Source organism: Lissotriton helveticus, chromosome 6 (assembly GCF_964261635.1).
Source record: "Lissotriton helveticus chromosome 6, aLisHel1.1, whole genome shotgun sequence".
NCBI lineage: Eukaryota > Metazoa > Chordata > Amphibia > Caudata > Salamandridae > Lissotriton > Lissotriton helveticus.
The window spans coordinates 809,648,239-809,675,990 of NC_136067.1; the positions used below are offsets into that span (position 1 = coordinate 809,648,239).

Sequence of the window (27,752 nt, forward strand, 5' to 3'; positions counted from 1 at the left end):
GGACTTAAGCTTGTCCAGCAGAGAGAGTTCAGATGAGTAGAGGTGATGGCGGGGAACTGAGAAAGAGAATAGGAAGGGGTGGGGACAGAGATATCCGGGAGGATCAAAGAGGAAGCAGAGAGGGGACTGGAGTTATGTGATTCCAAGTCTGTGTAGATATCCATGATCTTCTCATGGAAGAAAGTGGAGATCTGGTCACACAGAACCTGTGAAGCTGTTATGGGGTCAGGCATCTGAATGAGGGAAAGGTTATCCACTATCTTAAATAGATCACTAGATGATTTAAGGGAGGACGTGAGTTTAGAATAGTGAGCCTGTTTATCTCTAAGTATGGCCGCTTTATAGTCTTTGAGTAGCGCTCTATGTTTTTCCCTCTCTATAGGCTCAAGATGTGTCCTCCAAAGCCTTTCCTGCCTTCTGCATCCTTGTCTAAGAATCCTAAGAGATTCGGAGTACCAGGGAGCCGAGGGCCGCTTCCTAGCAGAATAGTGGGGCCTGGCCGGGGCGAGTGAGGTAACAGCCTCCGTCAAGGAATTGGAGAGGTCAAGAGCCGCCGTGTGGACATCACCAGTGGAAGAAAGCTTGAGTGTGGCTAGATAGGGGGCAAGGGAGTTATTAGTAATCTCCCCAAAATTCCTTCTCAAGACCCACTTGGTGTGATGGGGCTGGAGGCCACTGGGAGGAGGAGGGGAAAAACGAAAAGGAACTGCAAAATGGTCTGACCACGACAGAGGGAAAGGGGTACCAATAGAGAGTTGAGGATCATTGCTGAAAATTCCATCCAGAGTGTGGCCGGCTAAATGGGTAGGCCCAGTCCTTAACAGAGGTAGATCATAGGAGGATAGAGCATCCAACAAATGGGAAGTGTCAGGGGAAGTATGATTTTCCAAATGGAAATTAAAGTCTCCTAAAATGGTTAGGCAGGGCCCATCGATGTAGGGCTCTAGAATATTAAGGAATTCAGAGCAGAACGCCGACCTAGGACCAGGAGGTCTATAGACCAATATCCCGGTAAAGGAGATAGTGGGGGAGGGGGTAAGGGTAAAATGCATTGCCTGTAAGTGCTCGGATGGGGAGGACAGATGGACAGTCCGGCATTTTATAGAACTGAGGTAAAGTATCCCCAGGCCTCCTCCCACACAGCCCACTCTGTCCATCCTGGCCAGCGAGTACCCTTCAGGAATAGCATTTATCAGATCAGGCTGAGAAGAGTCTGAGGCCCACGTTTCTGTAATGAAGGCCCAGGTGGGCTTTTCCTGTGAAATAAAGTCTCTGAAGGAGATATTATTTTTGACCAATGAGCGGGTGTTCAGAAGAAGACCCGTGTAAACAGTGAGAGAAGGGGAAGGCCTCGTTGGGGGGGGGGGGAGGGGGGGGCGATGGATAGCCTTATCCAGCGAAGTAGACATAATGGGCTTGTTAATACAGCCACATACAGGGGTCTTGGCGAGAATTTCAGGAGTAAGGGAGTAATGGCAGGGCAGCCTAGAGGGTTTTAAGGCTTGCAGGACAGTAGATAGATATAAAGGATCACCTGAGACATTATGGCTGGCCCCTGGCGCATCCTTGTCGCTGACGGGCGCAGACGGGCTGGACTCTGGCTCGACTCCGACGCGAATGCGGCGCGGCCGCTGATCGCGTCCGCTGCGCGGAGTCATGGCCAATTGATTAAATACTGGCGACTAGAGCGCCTGAAGCACGAGTGCCCAATCAAAGATGGCCGCTGCCGAAATGCGGCGCCCGGGAGCCTCAGCCCGTAAATCGGCCGATAGCCGCCCTGGGTGCTAGGCAGTAATTATCAAGTGTTGTCTGTGAATCAAAGTGCAAATTCTGCAGAGTCCCTCACAGCACACAAGTAAGTATTAAAATATAGAAAGCGCCACGATAAGCTCCGTGGACGCTGGGAGGAGGGAGGGAGCGGACACAAAGGGGAAGGAGCAATGACACAGTAAAATAATGACCGAGTAAGAATAAGTTTAAAAACGCTATCAAAACAATGCCTCCCGGCTTCCGCCTCAGGAGATAAACGAGCAGCAATCACTCAGATGCTCTCGTAGGCTGTTTAAATACTGGCGACTAGAGCGCCTGAAGCACGAGTGCCCAATCAAAGATGGCCGCTGCCGAAATGCGGCGCCCGGGAGCCTCAGCCCGTAAATCGGCCGATAGCCGCCCTGGGTGCATATGATTTACAAATAGCAAATGATTTACAATTACAAATAGCATATGATTTACAAAGTTACTAGGGTCTTATAAGTAAATTAAATGTGCCTATTGGGTGTAAGCCAATGTTAATATGTTTAAAGGAGTGAGCACAAGCAATTTAGCACTGGTTAGCAGTGGTAAAGTGCACAGGGTCCTTCAAGAAGACATCAGAAAAAGGTTCAGAAAACATATGGGTTGAAGGCAAAATGTTTGAGGGTGACCCTGCAGAACGGGATAAGTGATACGTCCGTGGAATAAAAGTAGGGTAGACAGAAGAACAAAAACCCAAATGGAAGACAAAATAACACATGGAGGTTATCTCTCTCCCTTGCTTACCCATTGTCCCAACCTACCTCACTTTTCCTATCTTTTTGCCAGCTGTCAACTTTTTTTGCCCATAGTTGGATAGTATCACACCATGCCATCTCTGCCTGCTCACATAGATATCAATATTTTTCCTCTATCTATACTATCAGCTATAGCACTTCCTCATTGAACAGTAGTCTGTTGTATTGCAAGAAGGTTTTGGATACAGAGGCCTACACATAAATACATAAATAAAGAAAAAGACTGGGTCCAGATGGCAAAAAGTGGGCAGTCCGGGTCATATGGTTAGTTACAGCTCACAGGACAACCTCATTTGAGGAAGGAGCCACAAACTCCAGGGAGAATCTTCATCTGTGCATGAAACACTCTCCTAAAAACAATGTAGTGTACTGGTTACATTTAAGGATAAGTAGACTGCTTTTCTCCATTGCCAGTAGTATGTCATCTACTACTAAAGCAGACTGTTTTCCTATATTGAACCCTCGAGGTAGAATTGTTAAAGTTGTAGAAATTACCAATCCAAAGGAAGGTTCCCGACATGTGACAACAATCATCTCCAGTTATTTCCACTTGAAGAAAAAATAGAAAAGCCGTAAAGTAGCAAGTCGCCTTCAATCAGATTATGATCATGTACTTGCTGTGATATTAGATGGATTTATTTTATGATCGATGCAAGTGTTGTTCCTTCTGTTCCTTAGCTGATGGCCAGGCTTTGGTTTCTAGGGGCTAACCATTTTTGATTGCGGCTCTGCTCCAGCTGTTTAAGCACATGTGCTTCAGCCATAAAAATGGCAGTACTGGACCTCAATTTTAGCGATTGGTGTTTGATTTTTTGCACTTACTGCAGACGTGTGCAAACCATAGAGCTTGCCATATAATGAAGTGCTTCCAAAGCTTTGGGTTTTTGTAGTGGGTGCTACATTTTAATGATATCAATCAGTATTGATTACATTCTATACACCATTCATGTGTACCATACGTCTTGATGATGGGGTAGCAAATATTTAGATTAAATATCTTGAAATTAATTCAATATGAGCACCGTGAGTATTCAGCACTGAATCGGCTCTCACTCACGTTATGGATGACATTTAAAAAATGCTCAACCAAAATGAATCCTGCCTCCTTATCCTCCTTGACCTTTCCTCAGCGTTTGACACTGTTAATCACGACACTCTCGTATCCATTTTGAAGGACAGGATGGGCCTTTCTGGTGCTGTGCTGCAATGGTTCTCGTCCTTCCTCCACCACGGATCACAAAGTGTTATGGCAAACCACTCTCTCTCCCAGCCATCACCAGTATCCATGGGGTATCCCAAGGGTCCGCCCTATCCACCATACTCTTCAGTCTGTTCTTGGAACCCTTAGCTAATGTACTAAATTCCTTGGACATTCTCTTCCATGTGTATGCAGATGATATGCAACTCTATCTGGAAAATCTCCTCCCGAATGACCTCATATCACTCAACTCTACCCTCATGAACACTCAAAACTGTTTAACAGAGAATCACCTCTTGATCAACACATCCAAAACAGAATTCCTTCTCATTTCTCCCTGAATCACATCCCCAAGATAGACTTTTGGATGAACCACCTCACTCCCTTCAACTGCTCCCCATCATTGTTGACTCAGCTAAATCTCTCGGACTCACCCTAGACAAGCATCTGAACATGAAAAATCATATCAGCAATGTGTGCAAGGGAGCTAATCACCTAATGAGGATACTCGGGAATCTCAAACCTTTCCTCCCACAAGCGGACTTCAAACAAGTGGTCCAAGCACTTGTTTTGCTGAGGCTAGACTACGGCAGTGCTACGCTCTGTGGCCTCCCCAAATATACCTTGGCCCCACTCAGGGCTTCACTGAATGCGGCGGCCAGATTGGTCACAGGTACCAAAAGAACGAGCACATATCCCCAGTCTTAAAATCCCTAAATTGGTTGCCCTATGAAGCAAGAAGTCAGCTAAAGATTGCCTGTCTGTCACACAAAGACCTTCATTTCAAAACCCCCAGTTATCTAGTTCAAAAGCTAGAATTATCCGGAGGGGGTAGACCTTCCCAGAGTGCTAACTCTCTACACCTGAAACCGCAGAAAAGAGAACGTGTCAACGAGGAGCTTTCTCCTGCTCTGCGCCGAAGATCTGGAACTCTCTCCCACCGGAAATACGCAGAATCTCCTCCAAGGTTGCCTTCAAATTGGATGTAAAAAGATTTCTCATGAACAAGTTCTTACCTTAAAAGGGTCTCGGATCGTCTGCTCTAATGCTCTGTATTTACACCCAAAGTCCTGCCTTTGATGTTATTTTGCTTTACTAGTCACTTACTCCCCTCCCAGTTCTCTATGGTCCAAATATTATCTTACCCTTTGTTGTACATTTTGTTCGTAATCTTTTTGTTTGATATGCATATTTGATTTGTTTGGGTTGGTATTCCCTTTTATTATTGTACTGCAACTATCACCTTCCTCTCCCTCAAATTGTAAAGCGCTCCGATATCCTTAGGGAACACGTTCGCGCTATATAAAACTTTATAAATAAAAAAATCAACAAATGGGTTGCATTTGGCACACAAGTCAGATCAAAACCACATACCTTCTGCTTGCCTCAGGGAATCATTTCAGAAAGAGCTCTCACCTCAAGTTGATGCTTCATAGAGTGCCTCTGAATGGTCATTAAATAGTGAAACTCGAGTCGAAGCATTTGAATAACTGCAGCAAGATAAACATCTTTCTCCGCTAATCTACCTATTTCACATTAAAGTTGTCCCTGACTTACCTTATTTACCTCTTTATAATTCCACGTTCTTGGTTATAACAATGTGTTGAAATAGATAGAGAAAAGTTCAATTTAAGCATGTTTATGGGGCTGTACCTGAGGTCCTTATATTAATTATTGGGATCCAAAGCTTAGAATATTGCAAAAGGTGGTGTGGGGGGAGAGGGTTTGGGCGTGGGGGGGGGGGGTGAAGCAGTTTCCAAATGAAGCACATTGATTAACTCCTGCATGTTTCTCTGTTGTGTATTATGATACAATTCATTTGAGGGAATGTGTGGTTGGTGTAGGAAGGGGTAAACAAATAGGTGATTTTATATACTTGATCGTTTCATATTTCTTACTGCTTTCAAATTAAATTATGTAATCTCTGATTCTGTACACATATATAATAACTGTCTGTATTTTAATTTTCTAGAACTGCTGGACCTTCAACCTTTGCCAATCACTGCTTTAGGACATCGGGAGTATGAGGCCTTGTACAAATTTACTCATTTCAACCCCATTCAGACCCAGATATTTCACACATTGTATCACACAGACTCAAACGTTCTCCTTGGAGCACCAACAGGCTCTGGAAAAACGGTGGCGGCTGAGTTGGCTATCTTCCGAATCTTCAACAAGTACCCCACATCTAAGGTTAGCCATAATTTGTTAACAATGTTTACAAGATATTTTGGGTCAAAAAGTTATAAGCAGAGTTGAATCTATTGGCTATGTGACATATTCTAAGGGTAAAGGCCCAGTGAAGAATAGTAGCTATCATTTCGTGCAGTTATAGACTTGCTATGTACCTCAGTATCATTTAGAGGAAATATGCCTTGAGCGTATAAAAAAAAAAAATGGATTTATGTTGGCACATATTCTTTCAAATTTATATAGTAGTTTATATTTTCTTAGTTGGTTTAGTCTTTTTATAGAATTAATTACCGGACTTAAATTCTTTCATTATTTTCTTCTTGTATTTATGTAAACCAAACAAGATTTTAAAAGACAGCCAGCACATAGTTTGCAAACAATATAACTTCCTCAGGGCTGCTAATAATTAAAATCAAACCATATATTATCTGATTGTAAAATTAATTTCTCAGAGTAGATACAGAGTGCTAAATCACTCAGTAATTATGTTGATACTTGTGATGATCATGACCAATAATGAGCATTTAAAATTGTTAATTCCACTGTGTTCACTTTTAGCACACAGTCTAATTATTATTATAACCGAGTAAATAATCCTACCCATTTTTCACATTATCACATAGATATCTTAAAATGCTTCACCATCCTGACACATCCCGAGACTGAATGATGTTAATCATCCATATGTACTATATTTCCACTGGATTGATCATCACTGCCATACTGGTGCTAAAAATCAATAACCATCTATAGGTGTTTATCAAATATATCGTGAGCATTTGAGGAAGTTTTGTCTCCTCTACTGTTTGATGTTGTTCCCTGTTTTTACATTTATTACAGCTGAGGCTAAAAAGAACTTGAGAGCTCTGTCACATTTACTCGCTAAGTAAAGTAGTAGATCTTACAAGTACTTAGCATGAGCATGGTGTTACAATAAATTGGTCAAGATTGCTTCAGCCATTCTTCTGCTAGCTTGGTAATGGTGGAAGAGTAGTTGTTCATAGTGTGTTTACAAATATTAAGACCTGCTCTTGTCCTACATTTCTTGACCTATTTATCCCCCAACGGTTGCAGTCGTCTGTCAAATAATTTGTTGCAAATGGAATTCCTGTGTGATGAACCCAAGACTGGAAGAGTATCTCTGTAATTATACAATGTCGATCCCCAGAGTGTGGGTCTGCTACTTTTTCCTAGTGTATCCTTCAGAATGCTTTCTTGCACGTACTTTTTGATCCAAAGGAAATGTGTATGACAAGCATTAATGACAATACATCAATAGATTTCGATTGAAAAGTATGGTCTGATACCTTCTGATGCCTGTGTAGCATGTTTGTAGAAAACATGAAGGTTTTGACCTGAAAATTAAATGGTGATGGTACTCTAGGAATTGTATTTAGGATAGCTGTGGGAAAATTGTGTTTTCCTGAGGAATCAAGGTAGTGTAGAAGGAAATGTTCCTTGCAGAATACTTTTTAAAATGTGTTCGTTAAAAGTGATAGGCGTACTCTGCAGATATAGTAAGTAAAAATATGCTACAAATGTGATGTCAATGACATACAGTTCTTTTGACTATTTAGTGAAATAAGGTGTGTGTAATAGTACTTTTGTCTGTTTCAGGACTTGATGAATTCCCATTTTGAATAATTGTTGTCTCTTAATTTACTCAGATAGCAGCTTCAGCTATTTAACTGATGTGCGTCCTCTCTTTTCTAGGCAGTATACATTGCGCCGCTCAAAGCATTGGTACGAGAACGAATTGAGGATTGGAAAGTTAGAATTGAAGAAAAGTTGGGTAAAAAGTAAGTGTGTTGCTGACTGCAAGGTAACGTAAGGAATCAAACAAACTACAGTAATGAGAGGCATTGAAATAAAATTGCAACACCCACTTTTCATTCTTTATTAAATATGTGCTCCTTCAACCTTCCTGTTACTGCAGTGGGCATGGAAAATACATATTTTAACCTCTAATCTCCGTCAGCAATCTGAATATTATTATAATTACCTTTAGAAACGTGGTCAAGTTTTTGAGGAAGGACACCATTCCATGAAGCAGTCCACTCTGACATAATTTACCAGGCTGGAGTAGAGACCCTCTCCTTGGCTCCCCATTGCTGTGTCCACTCTTGAATATTCCCAGACCAGCTTTTTTCAAAATGTCCCTTAAGACAGACCATAGGGAACATAGCACACTACTTGTTTTGGCATAGCAGTAAATAAGCATAGATTATGAGGTGCCTAAATATAGAGTGTACCCAATGCATTGGGATCAGTGCTTGGTGATTATCTTTTTTTACAACTGTTTTCCATGCAGTGATGAAATTAAAAGATGTTATTACCTCTTCCATTGCTGTAGAGAATAGGGGTGCATCGTCTTCCTTGTTTAGCTGCAGTAGCAGCTAAACGAGGCAGGGGCATACCCTGTCGTTGAAATGTTATGACAAATGTGGGTGATACAAGGTCTTACTTTTGGCAACGTCACAAGTTTTAAATGAGGAACAGACATGGTTTGTATTGGGAAAATGCCAGATTTACCTTAGAGTAGGTAGTTGGCTCACATAAGGACCGTTCTATGGTTTCAACAGGGGACATTTCTTGGGCAGTGAGTAGGGGAGTACTGTAAGAGGTTATGTAGGAACAGTTGTGCAGCCTCTTTGTTGGAAATGTCATTCTGTTGAAAGAGCTATTGCTTGCTGGGTGAATTACAGGTTCTGATCACCCTTAAATAATCTTGCCTTGCTCCTCTTCTGTAACAGTACCTGCAGACAATATTCCATTTCTGTTCCAAGGAATGATGGGAGAGGGACAGGACTTCCCCTCTGGTTCTTTACCCTTTGATTCATTACAGATTTTAATCTCTTGTCCTGGTGAAGAGCTTTTTTCAAGAGCTAAAGATTGAAAGCCGCTCTTCTATGGGAAATTGAATGTTGGGTTGAAGCCAGCATGATTTGGAAAGCTGTATGTTGCTAGTAGTGAATAGAAGTAGTTCTTTTGACCCTGCTTTGGTTACTAGACTGAATGGTTCAAACTGAAATGCCGCAACTGCTCAATCCAATCACAGATGCGTTTTAATTTAGAAACATGTCTTTTACAGATTGATATCCAGTTGTTGCTTGCTAATGGTTTATCTATTTTAACTACATACGTTGTGTTAATAAACATCACACAAAAAAAGAGGATGCAAATGTGTATTTCTGATAGATACATCTGCCGTGTGGATTCCTCACCTTGTGAATATCCCCTTGCGTCAGCAACATTCGGAAATTCTTTTTTTCGTAGCCTCGCGCCGACGTGGAGTCCTGACGCCATAGAGACACGACCTCGCTCGCGACTCCGCTGACGTCACCGACGCCTATAATAGGCCCACACCGGCGTGATGACATCAGTTCCCTTTTTTCCGCGTCGTCGACGCTAACGGTTTCGGGATACTCTGTAGCCTTAGTACATTGTTACTTTGTTTCTTCAATTCTCCATTCTCAAATAATTTTGTTCTGTCGTCATGTCGACAAAGAAGACCGGTTTTAAACCTTGTAGAGAATGTGGGAAGATGATGTCCGTTACGGACCCTCACCAAGACTGCATCTGGTGTTTAAGTTCGGATCACGACGTCTATGGGTGTTCTTCATGTCAGAAGATGAATCCGAAGGCTCTTCGTGAAAGAGAATCCAAGCTTCTTGTGGCCAAATTTAAAGCGAGTAAGGTTAAAAGATCCTCAAAGCATTCGAAGAAGTCGAAGTTGAGATCCAGGTCGAGGTCACGGGAGGCGTCTGTCTCGAAGTCTTCAACCGGTCACGCTTCCGGTTTTCACAAGAAGCATAAGAAAAGGAGACATGGATCCCGTCATCGTTCTAGATCGAAGTCTCCCAAGAGGATGAGGTCAAAGGTGATTCCTCCTCAGGTGTCGGATCAGGAGGGTGAGGCTTCACCTTCGGAGTCGATGGTCCATTCTCCGACTCCGGTTCCGGATCCGACTCCGACTCCGTCTCCGGCTCCATCTCCGGCTCCAGAAGACAATGATGGAGTTCCTGTTGAGGAAGAGGTTTCGAATCCTGTTGAGGAAACAGATTCAAACGTACCTCGAGATCGACCTGAGCATCCACCATTCCCGACTCCAGGTCAGGACCCCTCTGCGTTTTTAAACGCGATGTATGGGGTTTTCTCGAGGTCATGGTACCCCTCTGGAGCGCCTTCGGGCCCCATGGGTCCTATGACTTTTAATTTGGGTGTTCCTCACTCATACGCTCCGGCACCCTTCATGCCGTTTATGCCAGCTCCGACTCCGTTGTGGCAATTCCAGGCTCCACCGAGGTCGACGCCGGTATCGACGCCGGCTCGACCGAAGTCGACGACTCCGGTTCCGGCGTCACCGACTCCTTTGGATTCTATGGGACAGCCTGCCAAGCCCTCGGATTCGATTCCAAAGTCGGCTCCGGCGCCATCGGATTCGGCGTTGAATTCGGCTGCACTTCGTGTTAAGATGAGATCTCGTAGAGAAGCTCAACGTCTTCTGGATGAACAGAGGGTTGATGAATCTTCTTCTGAAGTAGAGGAAGGTGAGCTAGAAGGGAATTGTTTTGAAGACCTGGCGGATGCTAGTGGTCTTGAGTTTTCTCCGGAGTGGTCTTTGCCTTCAGGGTCTGATACTCCTTCCAGAGACATTCAACCTTATCACGTCGTCATGAAGAAGGCAGCTGGACTTTTGGGTTTGGTTTTGCCCTCTGTTGAATTTAAGTCGAATTTATTGACAGAGGTCCTCCATTCTCCGAGTTCTTCAGTGGAACCTTTGCTACCTTTTAATGATGCTCTAAAGGATCCCATAATGGAGGTTTGGAAGAAGCCTTTTTCTGCCCCTGCGGTTTCAAAAAGTGTGGCTAGGAGGTATAGAGTGGCTCCTGAAGATCCTGCTTTCTTATCTTCTCATCCTTCTCCAGAGAGTTTGGTAATTCAGGCAGCTTGCTCTAAGAAGTCAGTTGGGGCTTTTCCGCAGGTACCTGGCGACAAAGAGGCCAAGAAACAAGATCAAGTCGCGAAGAAGGTTTTTTCTTCGGCTAGTATGGCTTTGAAATCCTCTAACGCCACTTGCCTTATGGGGAGATATATTCATGCTCTCATGGATTCTATGCGTTCATTGGTCCCTAAGGTTCCTGAGGATTGTAGAAAGGACTTTGAAGAGGCTTTATCTGACTCTCAGGCGGCAGCTCATCAAGTCATCCAAAGTGGACTTGATACTACTGATTCTGTGGCAAGGATCATGGGCACGGCGGTGGCCACGAGACGTTCAGCCTGGTTGAAGTCTTCTGATTTTTCAGCTGATGTGCAGTCTGCCTTATTGGATTTGCCTTTCGATGGTGAGGGGCTTTTTGGAAAGAAAGCAGACACAGCCTTGGAGAGATTCAAGGACAGCAGGGCAACTGCTAGATCTCTTGGCCTTCAGATCAGAGGTTCTACGATCAGAAAATTCAGAGGATTTGGCCGCTCTTCCTTTCGATCATATAGACAAGGTCAGCAGCAGCAACAACAACAGCAGCAGCAGAATACCTTGTATAGGTCTTACAGAGGGAAGCAGAGGGCACGTCCTCGAGGTCGTCAAGCCTCTTCCTCCTCCGCCTCCTCCAACCCCCCTGCCACGGAAAAGCAGCCCTAGGTCCGCCATTCAGGATCATGTAGGCCCAGTGGGGGGTCGGCTTACCCACTTTCTACGAGATTGGGAATCGGTTACATCAGATCTTTGGGTTCTCAATCTCGTAGAAAATGGGTAAGCCCTTCCCTTTCGGGAATTCCCTCCCAATTACCCTCCTTGTCAGGGATATTGCTCGGAGGAACATCTGTTACTCCTCCAGGAGGAAGTCCAGACCCTATTGAGAAAAGGTGCGATAGAGGTGGTTCCAGAGCAGGAAAGGGGTCAGGGGTGCTACTCCCGGTATTTCCTGATCCCCAAGAAAGATGGCAGGCTTCGGCCAATCCTGGATCTCAGGATCTTGAATTTTTATCTGAAGCAGGAGAAATTCAAGATGCTCACCCTTGCTCAGGTTCTTCAGGCTCTGCTGGAAGAAGACTGGATGGTGTCGCTCGACTTGCAGGATGCATATTTTCATATCCCAATCCTGAAGTCGCACAGGAGGTATCTCCGTTTTACGGTGGGATCGCAGCACTACCAGTTTGCGGTTCTTCCGTTTGGACTTACTACTGCACCTCGGGTCTTCACCAAGGTGATGGCAGTGGTGGCGGCGCATCTCAGAAGATCAGGGATTCCTGTATTCCCGTATCTGGACGACTGGTTGATCAAAGCCGAATCGTCAGAGATTGTGCTTCATCATCTGCAGGAGACAACCCAGTTGTTGTACAGGTTGGGTTTTTCGATAAACGTACCCAAATCTCACCTGGTGCCCTCCCAGCGCAACCTGATCATAGGTGCTGTACTGGATACAACTGTATGTCGTGCATTCCCTCCCCCTCAAAGGATTCGCGACATACAGGAAATGATTCCTTTATTTTACAATGGAGCGGTCGTTCCAGTCCTGAAGGTTCTTCGCCTGCTCGGTCTGATGGCTTCTTGCATTCTGTTGGTCAACCATGCACGCTGGCACATGAGGGCACTCCAGTGGTGCCTCCGCAGGCAGTGGTATCAGCACAACGGAGATCTCAGGGAGTCAGTGAGGATCTCCAGAGAAGCTGCGGCGGATCTGTCTTGGTGGGGCGTGGAAGGCAATCTGTCACAAGGGAAGCCTTTTCATCTGCCTCCATCAGTGGCCACAGTGATAACGGATGCATCCACTCTCGGGTGGGGTGCTCATCTGGGGGACCTGGAGGTCAAAGGGTTTTGGTCTCCAGAGGAAAGGTTGCTTCATATCAACCTTCTAGAATTGCGGGCGATTCGTTTGGCGCTCAAGGCCTTCCTCCCTTCCCTTCGCGGTCAGTCGGTTCAAGTCCTGACGGACAACACGACCGCGATGTGGTACGTCAACAAGCAGGGAGGAGTGGGGTCGCAGTGTCTCTGCAGAGAGGCTCTGCGTCTCTGGTCCTGGGTTCAGGACCATCGGATTTGTCTGATGGCAAATCATCTGGCCGGAGTGTTGAACGTTCGTGCGGACAGTCTCAGTCGGCAGTTCTCTGCCGACCACGAGTGGAGGCTTCATCCAGAGGTAGTTCGTCACGTCTTTCGGACGTGGGGAACTCCTCGGGTGGACCTGTTCGCCACTCGCGAGAATGCTCACTGCCCGTCATTCTGCAGTCTCCAGTATCCGATGCAAGGAGCCTTGGGGGATGCGTTTCAGTTGAGTTGGAGAGGTCAACTCCTTTACGCATTTCCCCCCATACCCTTGATTCCTCGGGTTCTGAGGAAGATTCGTCAAGACCGGGCCCAAGTCATATTGGTCGCCCCGGATTGGCCGAGAAGGGTGTGGTATACAGATCTTCTCCACCTCTCCTCTCACCCGCCGCTCCGTCTCCCTCTCAGGGCAGACCTCCTCTCTCAGATGGAGGGGCAGGTTCTACACCCCCACCTCCAGACATTGCACCTTCATTCCTGGAGATTGAGCGGGGCAACCTGATTTCCTTTTCCCTCCCGCCTGACGTTGTGGATGTCATCTTGTCAGCCAGGCGTGACTCCACTAAGTCTGTCTATTCTTATAGATGGGCGAAATTTGTCTCGTGGTGTGGGGAAAAGTCTATTGACCCTTTGAAAGCCCATTTGTCTGACGTTCTCCAGTTTGCCCTTTCTCTGGCTCAGCAGGGTCTTGCTGTTGCCACGGTGAAAGGTTATCTTTCTGCGCTGTCAGCATTTCTCTGTTTGCCTGACCAGCCCTCTCTTTTTAAATCACCTGTTGTTTTAAGGTTTTTGAAGGGCCTCACAAATAAGTTCCCTCCTACTCCTTTTATTGTGCCTCAGTGGGACTTGAATCTTGTATTGACCTTTTTGATGGGTGCTCCCTTTGAGCCTCTCCACAAATGTCTCATGAGGCTTCTTACCTTTAAAACAGTCTTCCTCGTTGCAATAACCTCGGCAAGGAGGGTAAGTGAGCTTCAAGCTCTTAGTCACAAGCCCCCTTTCTTAACCATTCATGCTGATCGAATGGTTCTCAGGACCAGGGCTGCTTTTCTGCCTAAGGTGGTAACTCCCTTCCATCTAGGACAGTCCATTACCCTACCTGCCTTCTATCCTCCCCCTCACCCTTCTAAGGAGGAAGAGAGACTTCACCGCCTGGACCCTAAGAGGGCGGTGTCCTTTTACTTGGACAGATCCAAGGACTTTCGTTTGGAAGACCAGCTCTTCATTGGTTTTGCTGGCTGCAAGAAAGGAAGAGCGGTCCACAAAAGAACCTTGTCGAGATGGATCGTCCTCTGCATAAAGATCTGCTACTCTTTGGCCAGTAAGGAACCACCAGAGGGTATAAGGGCTCATTCTACAAGGGCTAAATCTTCATCCTCAGCATTGGCTAGAGGTGTACCTGTTGAAGATATTTGTAGGGCGGCAACTTGGTCTTCTCTCCACACTTTCGCGAAGCATTACTGCTTGGATTCCAAGGTGAGGAGGGACGGTCACTTTGCTCGCTCTGTCCTCCAGGATTTCCTGGTTTAGAAGAGTGGACACCCTCCTCCGGGAGTGGGGACTGCTGTGGGACTCTATTCACAAGGTGAGGAATCCACACGGCAGATGTATCTATCAGAAGAACAAGTTACTTACCTTCGGTAACGCTTTTTCTGGTAGATACAATATCTGCCTGTGGATTCCTCACTGACCCACCCGCCTCCCCGTTGTCCGCTCTTCTATGCCAGAGTTACTGGAATGTAATGTATATATATATTTTGTTGTCAAGGTAATGTTTCAATTGCTTTCCTGCTTTTGCTTAACACTGTGTGTTTTGCCTTGACTATTGTGTACTGTGTATACTATGTGCATTTCTACTGTCATTGGTCCGTCCGTGTGCCTCGATGGCACGGAAAAAAGGGTGGAACTGATGTCATCACGCCGGCGTGGGCCTATTATAGGCGGCGGTGACGTCAGTGGAGTCGCGAGCGAGGTCGTGTCTCTATGACGTCAGGACTCCACGTCGGCGCGAGGCTACGAAAAAAAGAATTTCCGAATGTTGCTGACGCAAGGGGATATTCACAAAGTGAGGAATCCACAGGCAGATATTGTATCTACCAGAAAAAGCGTTACCGAAGGTAAGTAACTTGTTCTTCTATTGCTTTTACTAAATGGGCTTATCAGGAAAAATATTCTCCCTTGTCTTTCGATTCAGCTATGTCCTTGGAATTGTATTTAGCTGAATACCCAAAAAATGTATTTGCTGCTTTTAACACTGGACTTGCTGCACTAGTGAGGCACATCCTTTTAAGTATGCGTATGTGCACCCCGTGCAGTAGACCAGTACACAAGCACATGAGAATAAGAGGCAGACTAAATAAATATTGAACCCTGAAGGCGTAAAGGGTGCTAATGTGTGTCTCCTCAATGAATGCCAAATATACATTGCAATCACTAGGTGTTTTCATAGGTTGTCCATTGTATTTGATCACATGAGGCAATTGTTAAGCAAGATAAGTATAAAAGGTTGGCATTCCTGAATGGTTTTCTCTAGAAATGTTCTTAAATCCCATTTCCAGCTCGTTCAGACTTTAGTAGTGGCATCAGCACATAGCAAAAGAAAAAGAACAAAATTATAATACAATTAGCGAGGGCTTTCTCACAATAAGTTTTTCTGATTTATGACCATTAATTGTTGGCAAGGTGTTTTTAATTTCTTACCACTTCCTCGGTTTTCAAGTACATTATTCTTCTCTGGGTTGTGTGATATGAAACTGAATAGCACTGAAAATGATGACAGTCAAGCGAATGGGGGCATCGCTGTGATCTTATTTCCTCTTTTCTAGAGTTGTTGAGCTGACAGGAGATGTGACCCCTGATATGAAATCAATCGCACAAGCTGACCTCATTGTGACCACACCCGAAAAGTGGGATGGTATCAGCCGAAGCTGGCAGAACAGGAGCTATGTTCAGAAAGTTGTCATTCTCATCATAGATGAGATCCATTTACTAGGTGAGCATCCACCTTATGAATCTGCCTTTGGGTAACACATCTTAACACTCTTGGAATCCTTGCACTGGGACTACTGTGGCTGAGCCTTCATATTAATCAATGGACATTTCTTTTCGTTCTAGGGGATGAAAGGGGCCCAGTGCTCGAGGTTATTGTGTCTCGAACTAACTTCATTTCGTCCCACACTGAGAAACCTGTAAGGATAGTTGGTCTCTCCACAGCATTAGCAAATGCCAAAGACCTTGCTGACTGGCTTGGGATTGGTCAGGTATGTGTCAACATTGTTTAAGAAGATCATAAATACATTGCACTTACTGAAAAACCCTGTAGTCTCTAAAGAAAAAAAAATGATATGGAAATTATTTGTGAAAGTGGTGTTTGATGGTTGCCTTTTTTTGTCTTTAGATGGGACTGTTTAACTTCCGTCCATCAGTACGACCAGTTCCTCTAGAGGTGCACATTCAGGGGTTCCCTGGTCAGCATTATTGCCCTCGCATGGCAAGTATGAACAAGCCATCCTTTCAGGGTAAGCTTAAGAGAATGTGACTTTTAGTTAATAAAGGCGATAATGTATGGCTAATTCAATTAGCACTTACCAGTTTATGTTATGTTCTTTATAGAAGCACCCCACCCACCCGAATAAGTTCTCTGGGGTCATCCTCATATGTTACCACTTTTAATCTAATCTAAAGGCCAAGGCACTGGGCTTTTCATCACCTGTTTAATAACACTGCAGTGTTCGTTTCTGGTTGTAACCAGCAGACCTCATTGACTTGGTTTAATCATTGTCAAATTCGCCAGCACTGTCTAGTAGTAACTTGTAAGTGTGGTCATTCGAGTATGAGAGTTTTACTTAGGACTTTTGTTATGTTGGTTACTTGTGTTTTATCACTATCCTGAACTAGAAAGTTCTCTGATGCCCTTCATCTTTGGTTATAACATGCATGGACATATTTCTCATAGCAGCCCGTGATGCAGCCCCAGCATTTCTATGGTCTTCATTTGCATACTTTGCTACCTCCCACTGAGTTACCATATTCCGGTTAGCCCTCAGTTCCTATTAACTCTTTCCAAACAACCATTCTACCCACCACTATTACTGGTCATTTAAACCTATTTCAATCTCCTTGGTTGCACTTGTGTATCTTCACTCTTCATTTGCTGCATGGGTAGTGTCTTATCACTGGTGGTAGATTCTGAACTGTGGGTTGTATAGATTTTGAGTTGTTATTTTTGATCTTGCAATCATTACTTGGTTTCTTGTTGTGCCTGTTTACACTTAAACAGTAGTTTCTCCTACTGCCTGTAACCAGTATTAAGCATTCCGCAACATGTATTCGCCTTTTTAGTAAAGGAGTTAGATTGCTCTAAATACATTGTAACACAAGTTTATTGTTAGAGGATTTGGTTCATGTTTCAAGTAGAGAGTCCAGGTTACTGTTGTGAGCTCTTATTTTGCCTTTTCTTGAAGGATTGGTGGGATGTTTGTTCTCCTGTATTTTTGGGGTAAGTTACTTAGCCTGATCTTCAAGCCTACCAATATCAGGGGAGTTGTGTCTCTTATCATACACATTGCCTAGTGGAAACATTTCCCTGAGACCTAAAATGGTGACTGGGAAAGCACAAGAGTGTTGCTGCCAGTGGGTTTGTTGTGGACCTCAGTTTTCGTATGCACTGTCTCCAGGTGCGAGCATCGAATCAAGAAGTACTAGTTGTAGTTTGCTTGCTTACTGTGCTTGTAACCATTGAATGGGTGACTTGTGTGTTAATCTACTGCACAAAGTTTTTTGTCTCAGTTTCATTGCCTAGACTATGGATTGTTTTAGTGTTTTTAAACTGATGGCAAAGCCTTATGTGCCCTTGATATGGGTTTCTTTACATATAATCCATTTGGATCCGTGCCTGTGTATAGAAAGTCAGGCCTGTCTTGGGAAAAAGATACTGCTCATTGAAGTCCTTCCAAAAGGTCGGTAAAGGTTTACTCCACACTGGCAAGAGCTGTCTTGAAGAGCTAGGACTGTGCATTCCATGATAAAGATAATGGATGTCATGGATTCCCATTCAGCACTGGGTTGTAAAACTCTAATTTCTTACAAGGTTGCGGCTTGCAGAATACTGATATATATGTCTAGGCTCATCAGCGTTTCCATCTGGGGATTAAAAGGTACATATCTCAGAAGGTTTGAGACACATTCCATGTCCCTGAGTAATTAATGCATAGCTTTGATGTTTCCAATGTTTAGAGAGGAACAGAAGTCTATTTGTTGCATAGCTGACCATATTTGTACCTGTTACTAAGTTCATCCCAGCCTTTAGTCTTGCTTCTATATCAGTCTTTTAATAGCCACTGTTTTCATACAACTGCCTTAAGAGAGATCTACTTTATCCAACTATTCCAATTAGAAATTGTACAGTGAACTATTTGGCTCTAGCAATTTCATTGTTTTCTTGCCTGTCCTGAACAAATCACTGCAGAGATTAAGATTCGAGAATTGTAATTCATGGCAAGGCCTTGAAAGATGTCACTATGCAGGTAACAGTAACTAGGAGTTTTGAGTACTGTATTCATATATGGTGCTCCTGGAATGGTGTTGATTTTCTCTGGAATGTCTGGCTTGTGGCTTTCTGCTCTTCCTGTTTTTCTAGCCTTTGGTATGTGTTTACCCTCTGTGCCTTGCTTGGAATGTTAGTTACAATGCCTTGTGCCAGAAGGACTGGTGAAAAATACCGTTTCTTATCTCAAAGTGTGTTACATTTTGTTTTTATCTGCACATTTTGCCAAGATCTCAGCAAAATGTTTTTGCTTTTTAGTGTTAGGACACAGGGTATTCGTTGTTTCCGGGTAGCTTTGGAGTTCCTCCAAGCTCTAGAGACCCCTATAATTCATGTAAATGTATGTTTTTTTGTTAGGGGTGCCATCAAAAGAAGGAATACATTGGTATTCTATTAAATGAGTTGTATCCAGTTTGTACCTGTTTGTATCTCTATCTAGAATAGTTTTTAAACATTTACAGACGTGCCATGATATTACTTATTTATCTTGCAACACATTAGCACTTTACCTGTTTATTAGGGTTAGTGTCTATTGGGTGGGGTGATTCACCCTTTATTTTCTCTTCTGTACGTTGATTTGGTGCTAATATCTTAAGAATTGCACGTCTCTGCAAGGATGTTTTATCCAGTATACATTTTAAAATTACTGTGATTATTGATGTGTGATGAATCCCTGTCATGTAATGTGATGTATTCTGGCTGTACTTTTATAGCCGCGGTTGTGGTCGAAATGAAAGTCTAATCTAATCTACAGTTTTTTACACTGAGCCCCACACAGCTGTCACGGGGTAATTTTGGCCTATAGACATGTCTATCCTTCACTTTGAAGGAATGTTCAGATTTTCATATCAACCAAGACGGTCATTTTTATGTTGCTTTCTCAAACAACTTGTACTTTAATATGATGAGAAGTACTCTTCATGAAGAAAATGAGGCCCCTATTGGACTCTTTACTGTTATTTAATATCCATAGGCAGCTGAATTTTGTTTAATTAATGTATTGAAAGAATAATTTATGATTTCTTTTTTATAAAGGTGGTTGAAGTGCATTTCACTACAGGTTATGCAGCTTTTCAGAAATGTGTCTGACAGCCTTTTGGCTACCCGCGAAGCTTTCTTAAAAAGTTTATCATTCAGTGCCAGTTGTAGAATTTAAGCTCAGGAGAACAGTGCACATCTGATAGAAATATAAAGGATCCTGGAGTGAAGTGTGCAAACTTTACTTTCCACATGTACTCTGATTGTCTTCCTTTAAGAAAAATGACCACCCATCATACCTAGCTCGGCTTGGGGCCTTTTTTCCCATTTTACCAGATAAGCATATCTGACCTTCGTGTTAATTCAGCAGAGTTTTCTTAAGGGTAGAGATAAGTGACCCAATCAGGGGCAGTATAGAACAACTTTATGCTAAACTCCCAGCGTGTGTCTGTTACAGCCTTCTTCACAAGTTTCCACTTTTCTTACAACACTCCAAAATTCGCAAAAACATGGTACGATTAAAAAGATTGTGTTTAAAATACTGAAGCTATTAGTGTTATACTTTTACATTTGATTGCTAGAAAATTGAATGATTTGAGATACAGAAGCTAGGAAGTCGACTGATTTAGGATTTGAAGTAGTTAGAGTGGATTAGTTGAATCCAGGGTTGAAAGTAATTTAAACAAAAAACATGTCCTAGATCTAGGTACTGATTTGATGACAGAAAGGGCAGTAACTTGTGGATTTGGATGGGTATCTGTTGTATTTAATCAGTCAGCTGGTCGTGACTTAATTAATGATATTGTACTGTTAAACTATGTGCCACAAATTGATGATTAAAGGTACTGTCTATCAAGTAAATGTGTTAGTACAGGTATCCTCCAAAGAAGCTAATGTTTTTGTTAGTGACATCAGATATATTCTGTGACTTTTAATCATAGAAAGGAGCAGTTTCACCTACGACAGACTACATTAGAATCTCGTGGACCTCAATTAATGCACTTGCAATATTGTGAATAAATATATATTTTTAAAATTAATAATACATTTTAGTTTATGTTCCCGCATAGAAGCAATTAATTTACTTGCAGTTTTAGACCGAAATTAAGTGGCACGTGTCCACCATTACACTGAGTTTGTTATTGGAAATGGTGCCCTAATATTACAAGTCAAGCTAAACACGCATTATTTCCTTATCGCAAGCCTCCTTTCAGCTGTGCCCCATTTCTGTTAGCTTTCATTTGTTGATCTATTGTGTAATCAATGTAGTTTACATATATCTGTTGACTTGGAAGTTTTAAGCAGCTGAGCGTGCTTCTGTATCAATGTCTGTGGCACACAGTGAAATCCTATCCTCGGGAAACGCACTTTGTCGTGTAACCTGTTGTGGTGCCAGTTGTGAGGTGTCTGTCTGGCTGCTCCCATCAGCCCTCTGTCAGAAGCGAAGGATTCATTTCAGAGCAGAGATGGGCCTCGGCAGCTCTGATTATTTACAACCCACAGAAGCGCTGCAAGAAAACACTGGTGACCAATAAATCTGTCGTGGACTGTTTAGCCACACCTGTTTTACAGGGGGAGGGAACCTGTTACACGTCAGGCTTTAAACGAGGGCCTCAAATATGTGTAAGATTGTAGAACTGACGTGTTTGTGTATAAATATGTAAATCGGGGTCAAAACATAGATTAATGTAGAAAATAGGTTCCCATTATAGCAAAAAAGTATTCAGAATCGAGGCAGTGTCTACTGTTTTTAAATCGAATCACGCCGAGGTACGATAAATAAATCTAGACATCATTAAATTCCGTATTTGGCTGTCTCACTTTTTATTGTTGTAAAATAAAATGTACGATACAGATAGTAGTAGGCGTGATGTATTTATTGTAAAAATCCTCGTTTAAAGTCATTAGGCATTTAAGGGTGGATTGTTATGACCCTATATTAAAACTGCAGCAGGAGTTTTTTTTTACATGGAATCTCACAGATTGCCTTCGTAGGCAAGGATTTTGGTGTTGGTAAACCCTCTGACATCCAATGGGTATGAGAGATTTGCACTGTGATAATCCTAATCTGATGGATACTTCTGTCTACAGATTCCTTAGCTATAGAATTTCTACAGACTCCAGACTGGATCCATGAGATTTTTCAGCACAACCCCAACGTGACGATAAATAGTGTTGTGCTGCTCCACGTTGACTCCGTTCTGCCCCGGAAGTGACCGCTGGAGCATATATATAAACCCCATTAATGTCACTGACGTCAGACCTAGCTCCTACTTTTCCTTGTCAGTTGACAAGCTTTTCTCTCAAAACCATTTACAGTGTGCAAAGGAATATCCCCCTCCTAAAACTACAGGGTTTAAACCTTTTAGAATCTGTCGCAAACAAGTAAGTGTCTGTTAGTGATCCTCACATGGTGTACCTCTGGTGTTTGTGGTCGGTTCACGACTCCAAGTTGTGTGAGGAGTTTCTCTTGATGAACCTGAAGGAGATTCTGGACTGCAAAGTCAAGCTGTAGGTCGCTGATCATTCACAGAAGCCATGCAATGGCCCTTCCCGCACTAAGTCAAGGATACGTGTCTGCTCTTAGGGTTAGTCCCTCAGCAGGTCTTCAAAAGACGTCAAGATTCCCTGCAGTCTCACTCCCATTCTCTTATTGAGGAGTCACTTCTGCAGCTGATTCTGATAAACCCCGAATTTCTGGGTCCGTTAGCAATAGCGCAATAAATGAAGGCGGCCATGCTTTGCATTTTCGGCACACTGCCAGCTCCCTTTGGCGTTCCTTTGGGCACCATGGATTTGTGCAGGCTGGCAGCTGGGTTCCCGACCACAGGACCTCTATCAGCGCCAGCTGTTCCTCAGGTTCAGGTCAGACTTTGGAGCAGATTTCACAACCAGCACCACAATATATGCTGGTTCCTGTCACATCCATGCTGGCACTGATGCTGCTGACGCCATAGTAGGACGTCGAGACCAAAGTTCTGTCCACCTTCAAATTAAATCTGTCTAGCTCTCGGCTGAAGCCACACAAAAATTTAGTTCCTATGCACCCTGGACCCTAAACTTTCTGACTTTAACAAAACAGTGCCTTCGCCTGGGAGCCATTCTACAGTGTTCCAACAACCTTCTGATGGATACTTCTAACTGCAGATTCCTCACCTTATGGATATTCTACAGGTGTCAGACTGGATCAGGTAACTTTAAAGCAGTACTCCTGCACACCAGTACGTTGAATCCTGAAACTCGAAGTCAACGTTGTTCTACTCTGAAAGTGATGAGTGGAGCTGAATATAAGTGCCACCCATGCACACTGACCTCACTACCTTTCTTTTTGCACCCTTTGACTGGATTTCGACCTACTCCTCAGTCTTTTCAAGACCCTATTTACAAAAGCTTTTGGTGTGCAAGTGAAAATGTCACCTCCTAAGACAATATGTTTCAAGTCATGTGGGGACTGTAACAAACAGATGCCTGTGACAGACCTTTATGACGTATGTCAATCAATAAATCGGAATTTAACAGTGTGGCTAATCACCCGATATGGTATGCAGGCGCTTGCAGGTCTCAGAGGCTTGTTCAAACAGCAAGGTCTTGAGGGCTATTTGGAATTCTGGAAATGAGGTTAGGGCCCAGAGGTGTGTGGGGAGGCTTTTCCAGGTCTTTGTTGCAATGTGGGAGAAGGAGCGTCCTTCCCTTCTGCTTTGGTAGATGCGAGGAGTACGGGCAAGCAAAAGGGAGGCGGAGTGTAGTCATCTTGATGGCTGGTGGAAGTTCATACGGGGATTAATGTAGGAAGGTCCTTGGTTGTGTAGAGCCTTATGTGTGTGTGGGTCAGCAGCTTGAATTGGCATCTCTTCTGTACGAGAATCCAGTGGAGTTTCCTGAGGTGGTATGGGATGTGGGATCGTCGAGGAATACCGAGGAGGAGTCTGGTTGTGGCGTTCCTTATGGTCTGAAGTCTCTGTATAAGGTGTGCAGTGATTTCTACATAGAGGGCATTGCTGTAGTCTAGTCGGCTGGTGATGAAGGCTTGTGTCATGGTGTATCTCTTGTGTAGCGGTAGCCACTTGAAGTTCTTTCGTAGCATGCACAGAGTGAGGGAGCAGGCGGAGGCGATGGCGTCTATCTGTTATTGCATGGTAAGCCTGCTGTCAATGATGATTCCGAGGTTTCTGGTGTAGTTGGAGGGATTGGGTGTGGGTCCTAGGTCTGATGGCCGCCAGGAGTCATTCCATTTGTTGCTACTGTTGCCAAAGATCAGTACTTCCGTCTTGTCTGTGTTCATCTGCATGCAGTTGTTCTTCATCAAGTCAGCGGTGTTTGTCTGGGATCTGTGGAAGTTTGTTCTGGTGGTGGTGGGGTCATCGTTGAGTGAGAGGATGAGTTGGGTGTCGTCTGTGTTGGAAATTATGTTGATACAGTGGGAACTGACAATGTTGGCCAGCTGGGTCATCTATGCATTGAAGAGCTTGGGATGAGCCCTGGGGGACACTGAAGGTGATCTCTTTGGGTTCAGAGGTGAAAGCTGGGAGGTGGATCCTCTGCGTTCATCCGGTGAGAAAGAAGGTGATCCATGCAAGTGTGTCCACTTGGATGCTGATGTCGTGGAGTCTTTCGATCAGTGTATAGTGGAAGATGGTGTTGAAGGTTGCCAAGAGGTCGAGGAGGATCAAAACTGCTGTTTCTCCTCAGGCGAGGAGGGTTTGGATGTCGGTGGCTTCGATCAGGGTTGTATGTCTGTGGTGCCTGGGATCTGAGCACTATTCCAGGGCCTGTGATAAATGCATCCAGATGAATCCAATAGCCAGACGTACCTGAAAGGCAAAGCTGTGTGTTGCCAGATGATATTGGAAGACTCCACACTGTGACTGGCCAGAGTCGAAAAGAAGGTACCATACCCCTTCAGAAGTATTTCCAGTAGCAGATCTTTGTCACGGTCAAAGTCTTTTGGTAAGTTCAGGAAGAAACATAACAAATCAAAGCAGGAATTGGCCCCTTTTTGTAACTCTTAGACTTAAGAGAGGACGCCAACATGCCACCCACTCTCATTCCTGATCTCCATTGGAGCAAGTCTCGAATATAGCCCTGATTCACCCTGACTTTTGAGGTCAGTCAGTAACGTTGCAGCCTGTAGGGACACCATACTGCACATTTTCTGTACTTTACCAATTCCTTCTGCCATGCCTTGTGGACCCAAGCAGCCCAGGGGCCTCGAGTCGGACTACCACTGGCAGGTCTGCCCTCAACACCTTCTGTGCCCCTCGATTCTGCTTTGAGTTCAACACCAATGCAGACTTTGGTACTTTGGTCCTGGGTCAACACAGATGCTGATGCCGGAGCAGGATTTGCAGCCCATTGTGCTTTCCGACTCCAAGCAGAATCCACCTCAACTGACGCTGCACCCTACTCCCAACAGAGTGCCGTCATCCAGCAACCATTCTGATTTTGATGCTTTGCCCTCATCAAACAGTAGGGCCCAGACTTTGCAGTCTTTTCTGCACGGAATTCAACAATGTCAATTTAGTTGAAGGGGAGGATTTTGTCCCCCCAATGTGATGAGGAAAACTGGTATGAAGAATTAAGATAAGCCAGTTGCATGAATACTACTTCAAATTCTGCCCTCGTTTCTCCTCCTAGCCCTGTCATTGCTGTTTTGTAGTCTGCCACTCCTATGCTGTATGTGATACGATGGCCCAAGTTTTACGGGAAGTTCCAGATTAATTTAGGGTGTCCCTGATCCAAGGTATCCAGGATGGATGCAATGCAGCTAAATTTGTAATTCACTCAGCCTTGGACACGACAGGCTGAAGTAGGAGCTGGGTGTTACTCCTGCTACATCCTGATGCTGAAGACGAATGGAGCCCTTTGTACTATTTTAGATCTTCACCCTCTCAATGCCTCCTGCGAAGGACAAATTCAATATGCTCACGCTAGCACAGTTACTGGTTGCCCTATATCCTGGACCCTGGATTATAGCATTATTACAGATTGACAGTGGGATCTGCAGACATACATTTATGTAAGAAAATATATATATTTTTTAACCACAGATATAGGCGTTGCTGAGTCCAAAAGGGAAAAATGGAAGGGGAAAACCAAAAACGGTGAAGGAATAGAATACAATATAACATAAGTGCACCATATACAGTCACTTTCTTCCTCAAATCCCCCATATTGTCCAGGACACAGCGAAATCAAGGCCTAACCCGCAGATGACATTACAACAAGGACCAATACAAAAAGTGCACAGACTCATTGTGCTGAAAGATGCGGGCAGAACCCCCAAGTGGATCCCACCTCAGGGTAGGACGTAAATACACCCTCCACCCATGACAAACACAAGTAAAGCAAAGGTCACTGTCACAAGGAAGACAGCCATGCCCCACCCACTCTGTTCCAGAACACCCTACTGGGTAAGCGTGAGAGAGATTAGACCCACACAAAGCATCTATATAGCTTGTCCATGCCCTTTGTCCAAAGGGGATTAAGTACCTCAACAGGGGAAACCCCTTATTTCCTTATTCCCGTCCTGCTGGTCCACAGACGCTACCAGCAGTTCACAGTGAACCATAAGCATTTTTGGTTCACAATTCTTCCAGTCTTCCACTACCTTGATGACTGGTTGCTCCAGGAACCTACAGACAATGTTGAATTTCCTCATATCATTGAGGTTCACTATCAACTTGTCAACCTCATACCTGACTACTTCGCAGACACTCATTTTCATTGTAGCAATTGTGATTTTTGGCTTCCTACATCCTGCTGGTGAAGCATGCCAGATGGCGTAGGCGTCCTCTGCAGTAGACAGGAAGTGCTTGTTGGCACCACACCAGGGTAATCTGTCACATTGTATCCAGATTTCGGTGGACTCTGCAAAAGATCTACAATGATGGCTGCTAGACTGTGATTGGCTCTGTGGCAGACTCATCACCCCACCCAGATTTGACAGTGGTGATGGATACATCGCTTGTCGGTTGGGGATGCTGTCTGAGAAAGGTGGTGATTAGTGGACTCTGGTGGAGGCCCTGCTCCTTGTCAATCTGTTGGAGCTGCGGGTTTTTGGCTTGGCGCTGAAGGCTTTCGTGCTGACTTTCAGAGGGAGGCTGGTACAGGTGCTCATGGACAACACCACTGCCCTGGGATACTGCAACAAGCGGGTGGGGTCTTGGTTTCTGTGACAGGAGGCTTATGTCTCTGGAAGTGGCTGGACCATTAGGGGGTTTCCTTGATGTTGAGCCACCTGACAGGATCTGCAGGCACTAGGGCAGACAAACTTAGCTGCCGAAGCCTACTGGTCCATGAATGGTATTCCCTTGGGTTGTATAATACTTCTTCCAAGAATGATAAGAACCTTCACTCGATCTTCTTGCTACCCCCAAGAATGAGCAATGTCTGTACTTTTGTGCGATGAAGTTCCCAAGACGTCTCTCTCTTATTCTCTCTCTCATCGTCCCTCTCTTATTCTCTCTCTCAGACACATTCCACCTAGAGTGCAACTTGGGACCTGTGTGCTTTCCCTCCACTATCTCTCTGAAGAAGATGAGAAACTACTGGGCAGAAGTCACCCCAGTGGCACTAGATTGGACCTGGAAAGTGTGGTACCTAGAACTCCTGGGTAGGAGCATTTGACCTCCAGCCAACTACCACTTTGCGAGGATCTTTGTTGCAGCAGCAGGGCAGGGCTTTGCAGAGTCTGTACAATCTGCATCTTCATGCATGGCGAGTGAGCGAAAGCAGTTGACAACATTTGACCTTCCTCATTGACGGCGTTAATGTCATTTTGGTTGTAAGGCGTCCTTTTGGCAAAATTGGTATACACCAGCCGCTGGGACCAATTTGTGGCTTGATTCCACATCTGGCAGATTAATCAACTGCAAGCCAATTTGTCTGAAGCTTTGTTGTTTGTTTTGTCCCTGGCCCAGCAAGTCCTTACTTTGGGTACTGTTATAGGCTATTTGTCAGCTCTTTTGTAACTTTTAGCTTTTTTGTGGTTGCTGGATCAGTCCTATTTAAATTATTTGTTGTGATGAGATTTTTGGAAAGTTTTCAACACTTGTTTCCACCAAAACCCTTTGTAATGCCACTGTGGAACTTGACGTTACTTCCCCTTTTTATTATGCACCCCTTTTTGAACTGCTGCACATTTGTCATTAAGGCATCTGATCTTTCTCATCAAGATAACATCGGTTATGCATGTGAGCGAGCTTCCGGCTCTTTCTGTCAACCCAATTCTACAACATTCTTTCC

At 44.2% G+C, this 27,752-nt stretch overlaps 1 protein-coding gene across 1 annotated transcript in view; it reads left to right on the plus strand.

Annotated features, from left to right (window-relative positions):
* ASCC3 (activating signal cointegrator 1 complex subunit 3) overlaps positions 1 to 27,752 on the plus strand; it is a 2,002,173-nt gene that overhangs the window by 1,495,672 nt on the left and 478,749 nt on the right. The window contains exons 25-29 of the mRNA XM_078648375.1: positions 5,720 to 5,940; positions 7,654 to 7,739; positions 15,811 to 15,977; positions 16,100 to 16,245; positions 16,383 to 16,503. Coding sequence (XP_078504501.1) covers positions 5,720 to 5,940; positions 7,654 to 7,739; positions 15,811 to 15,977; positions 16,100 to 16,245; positions 16,383 to 16,503 — 741 coding nt within the window. The remainder of the gene's footprint in view (positions 1 to 5,719; positions 5,941 to 7,653; positions 7,740 to 15,810; positions 15,978 to 16,099; positions 16,246 to 16,382; positions 16,504 to 27,752) is intronic.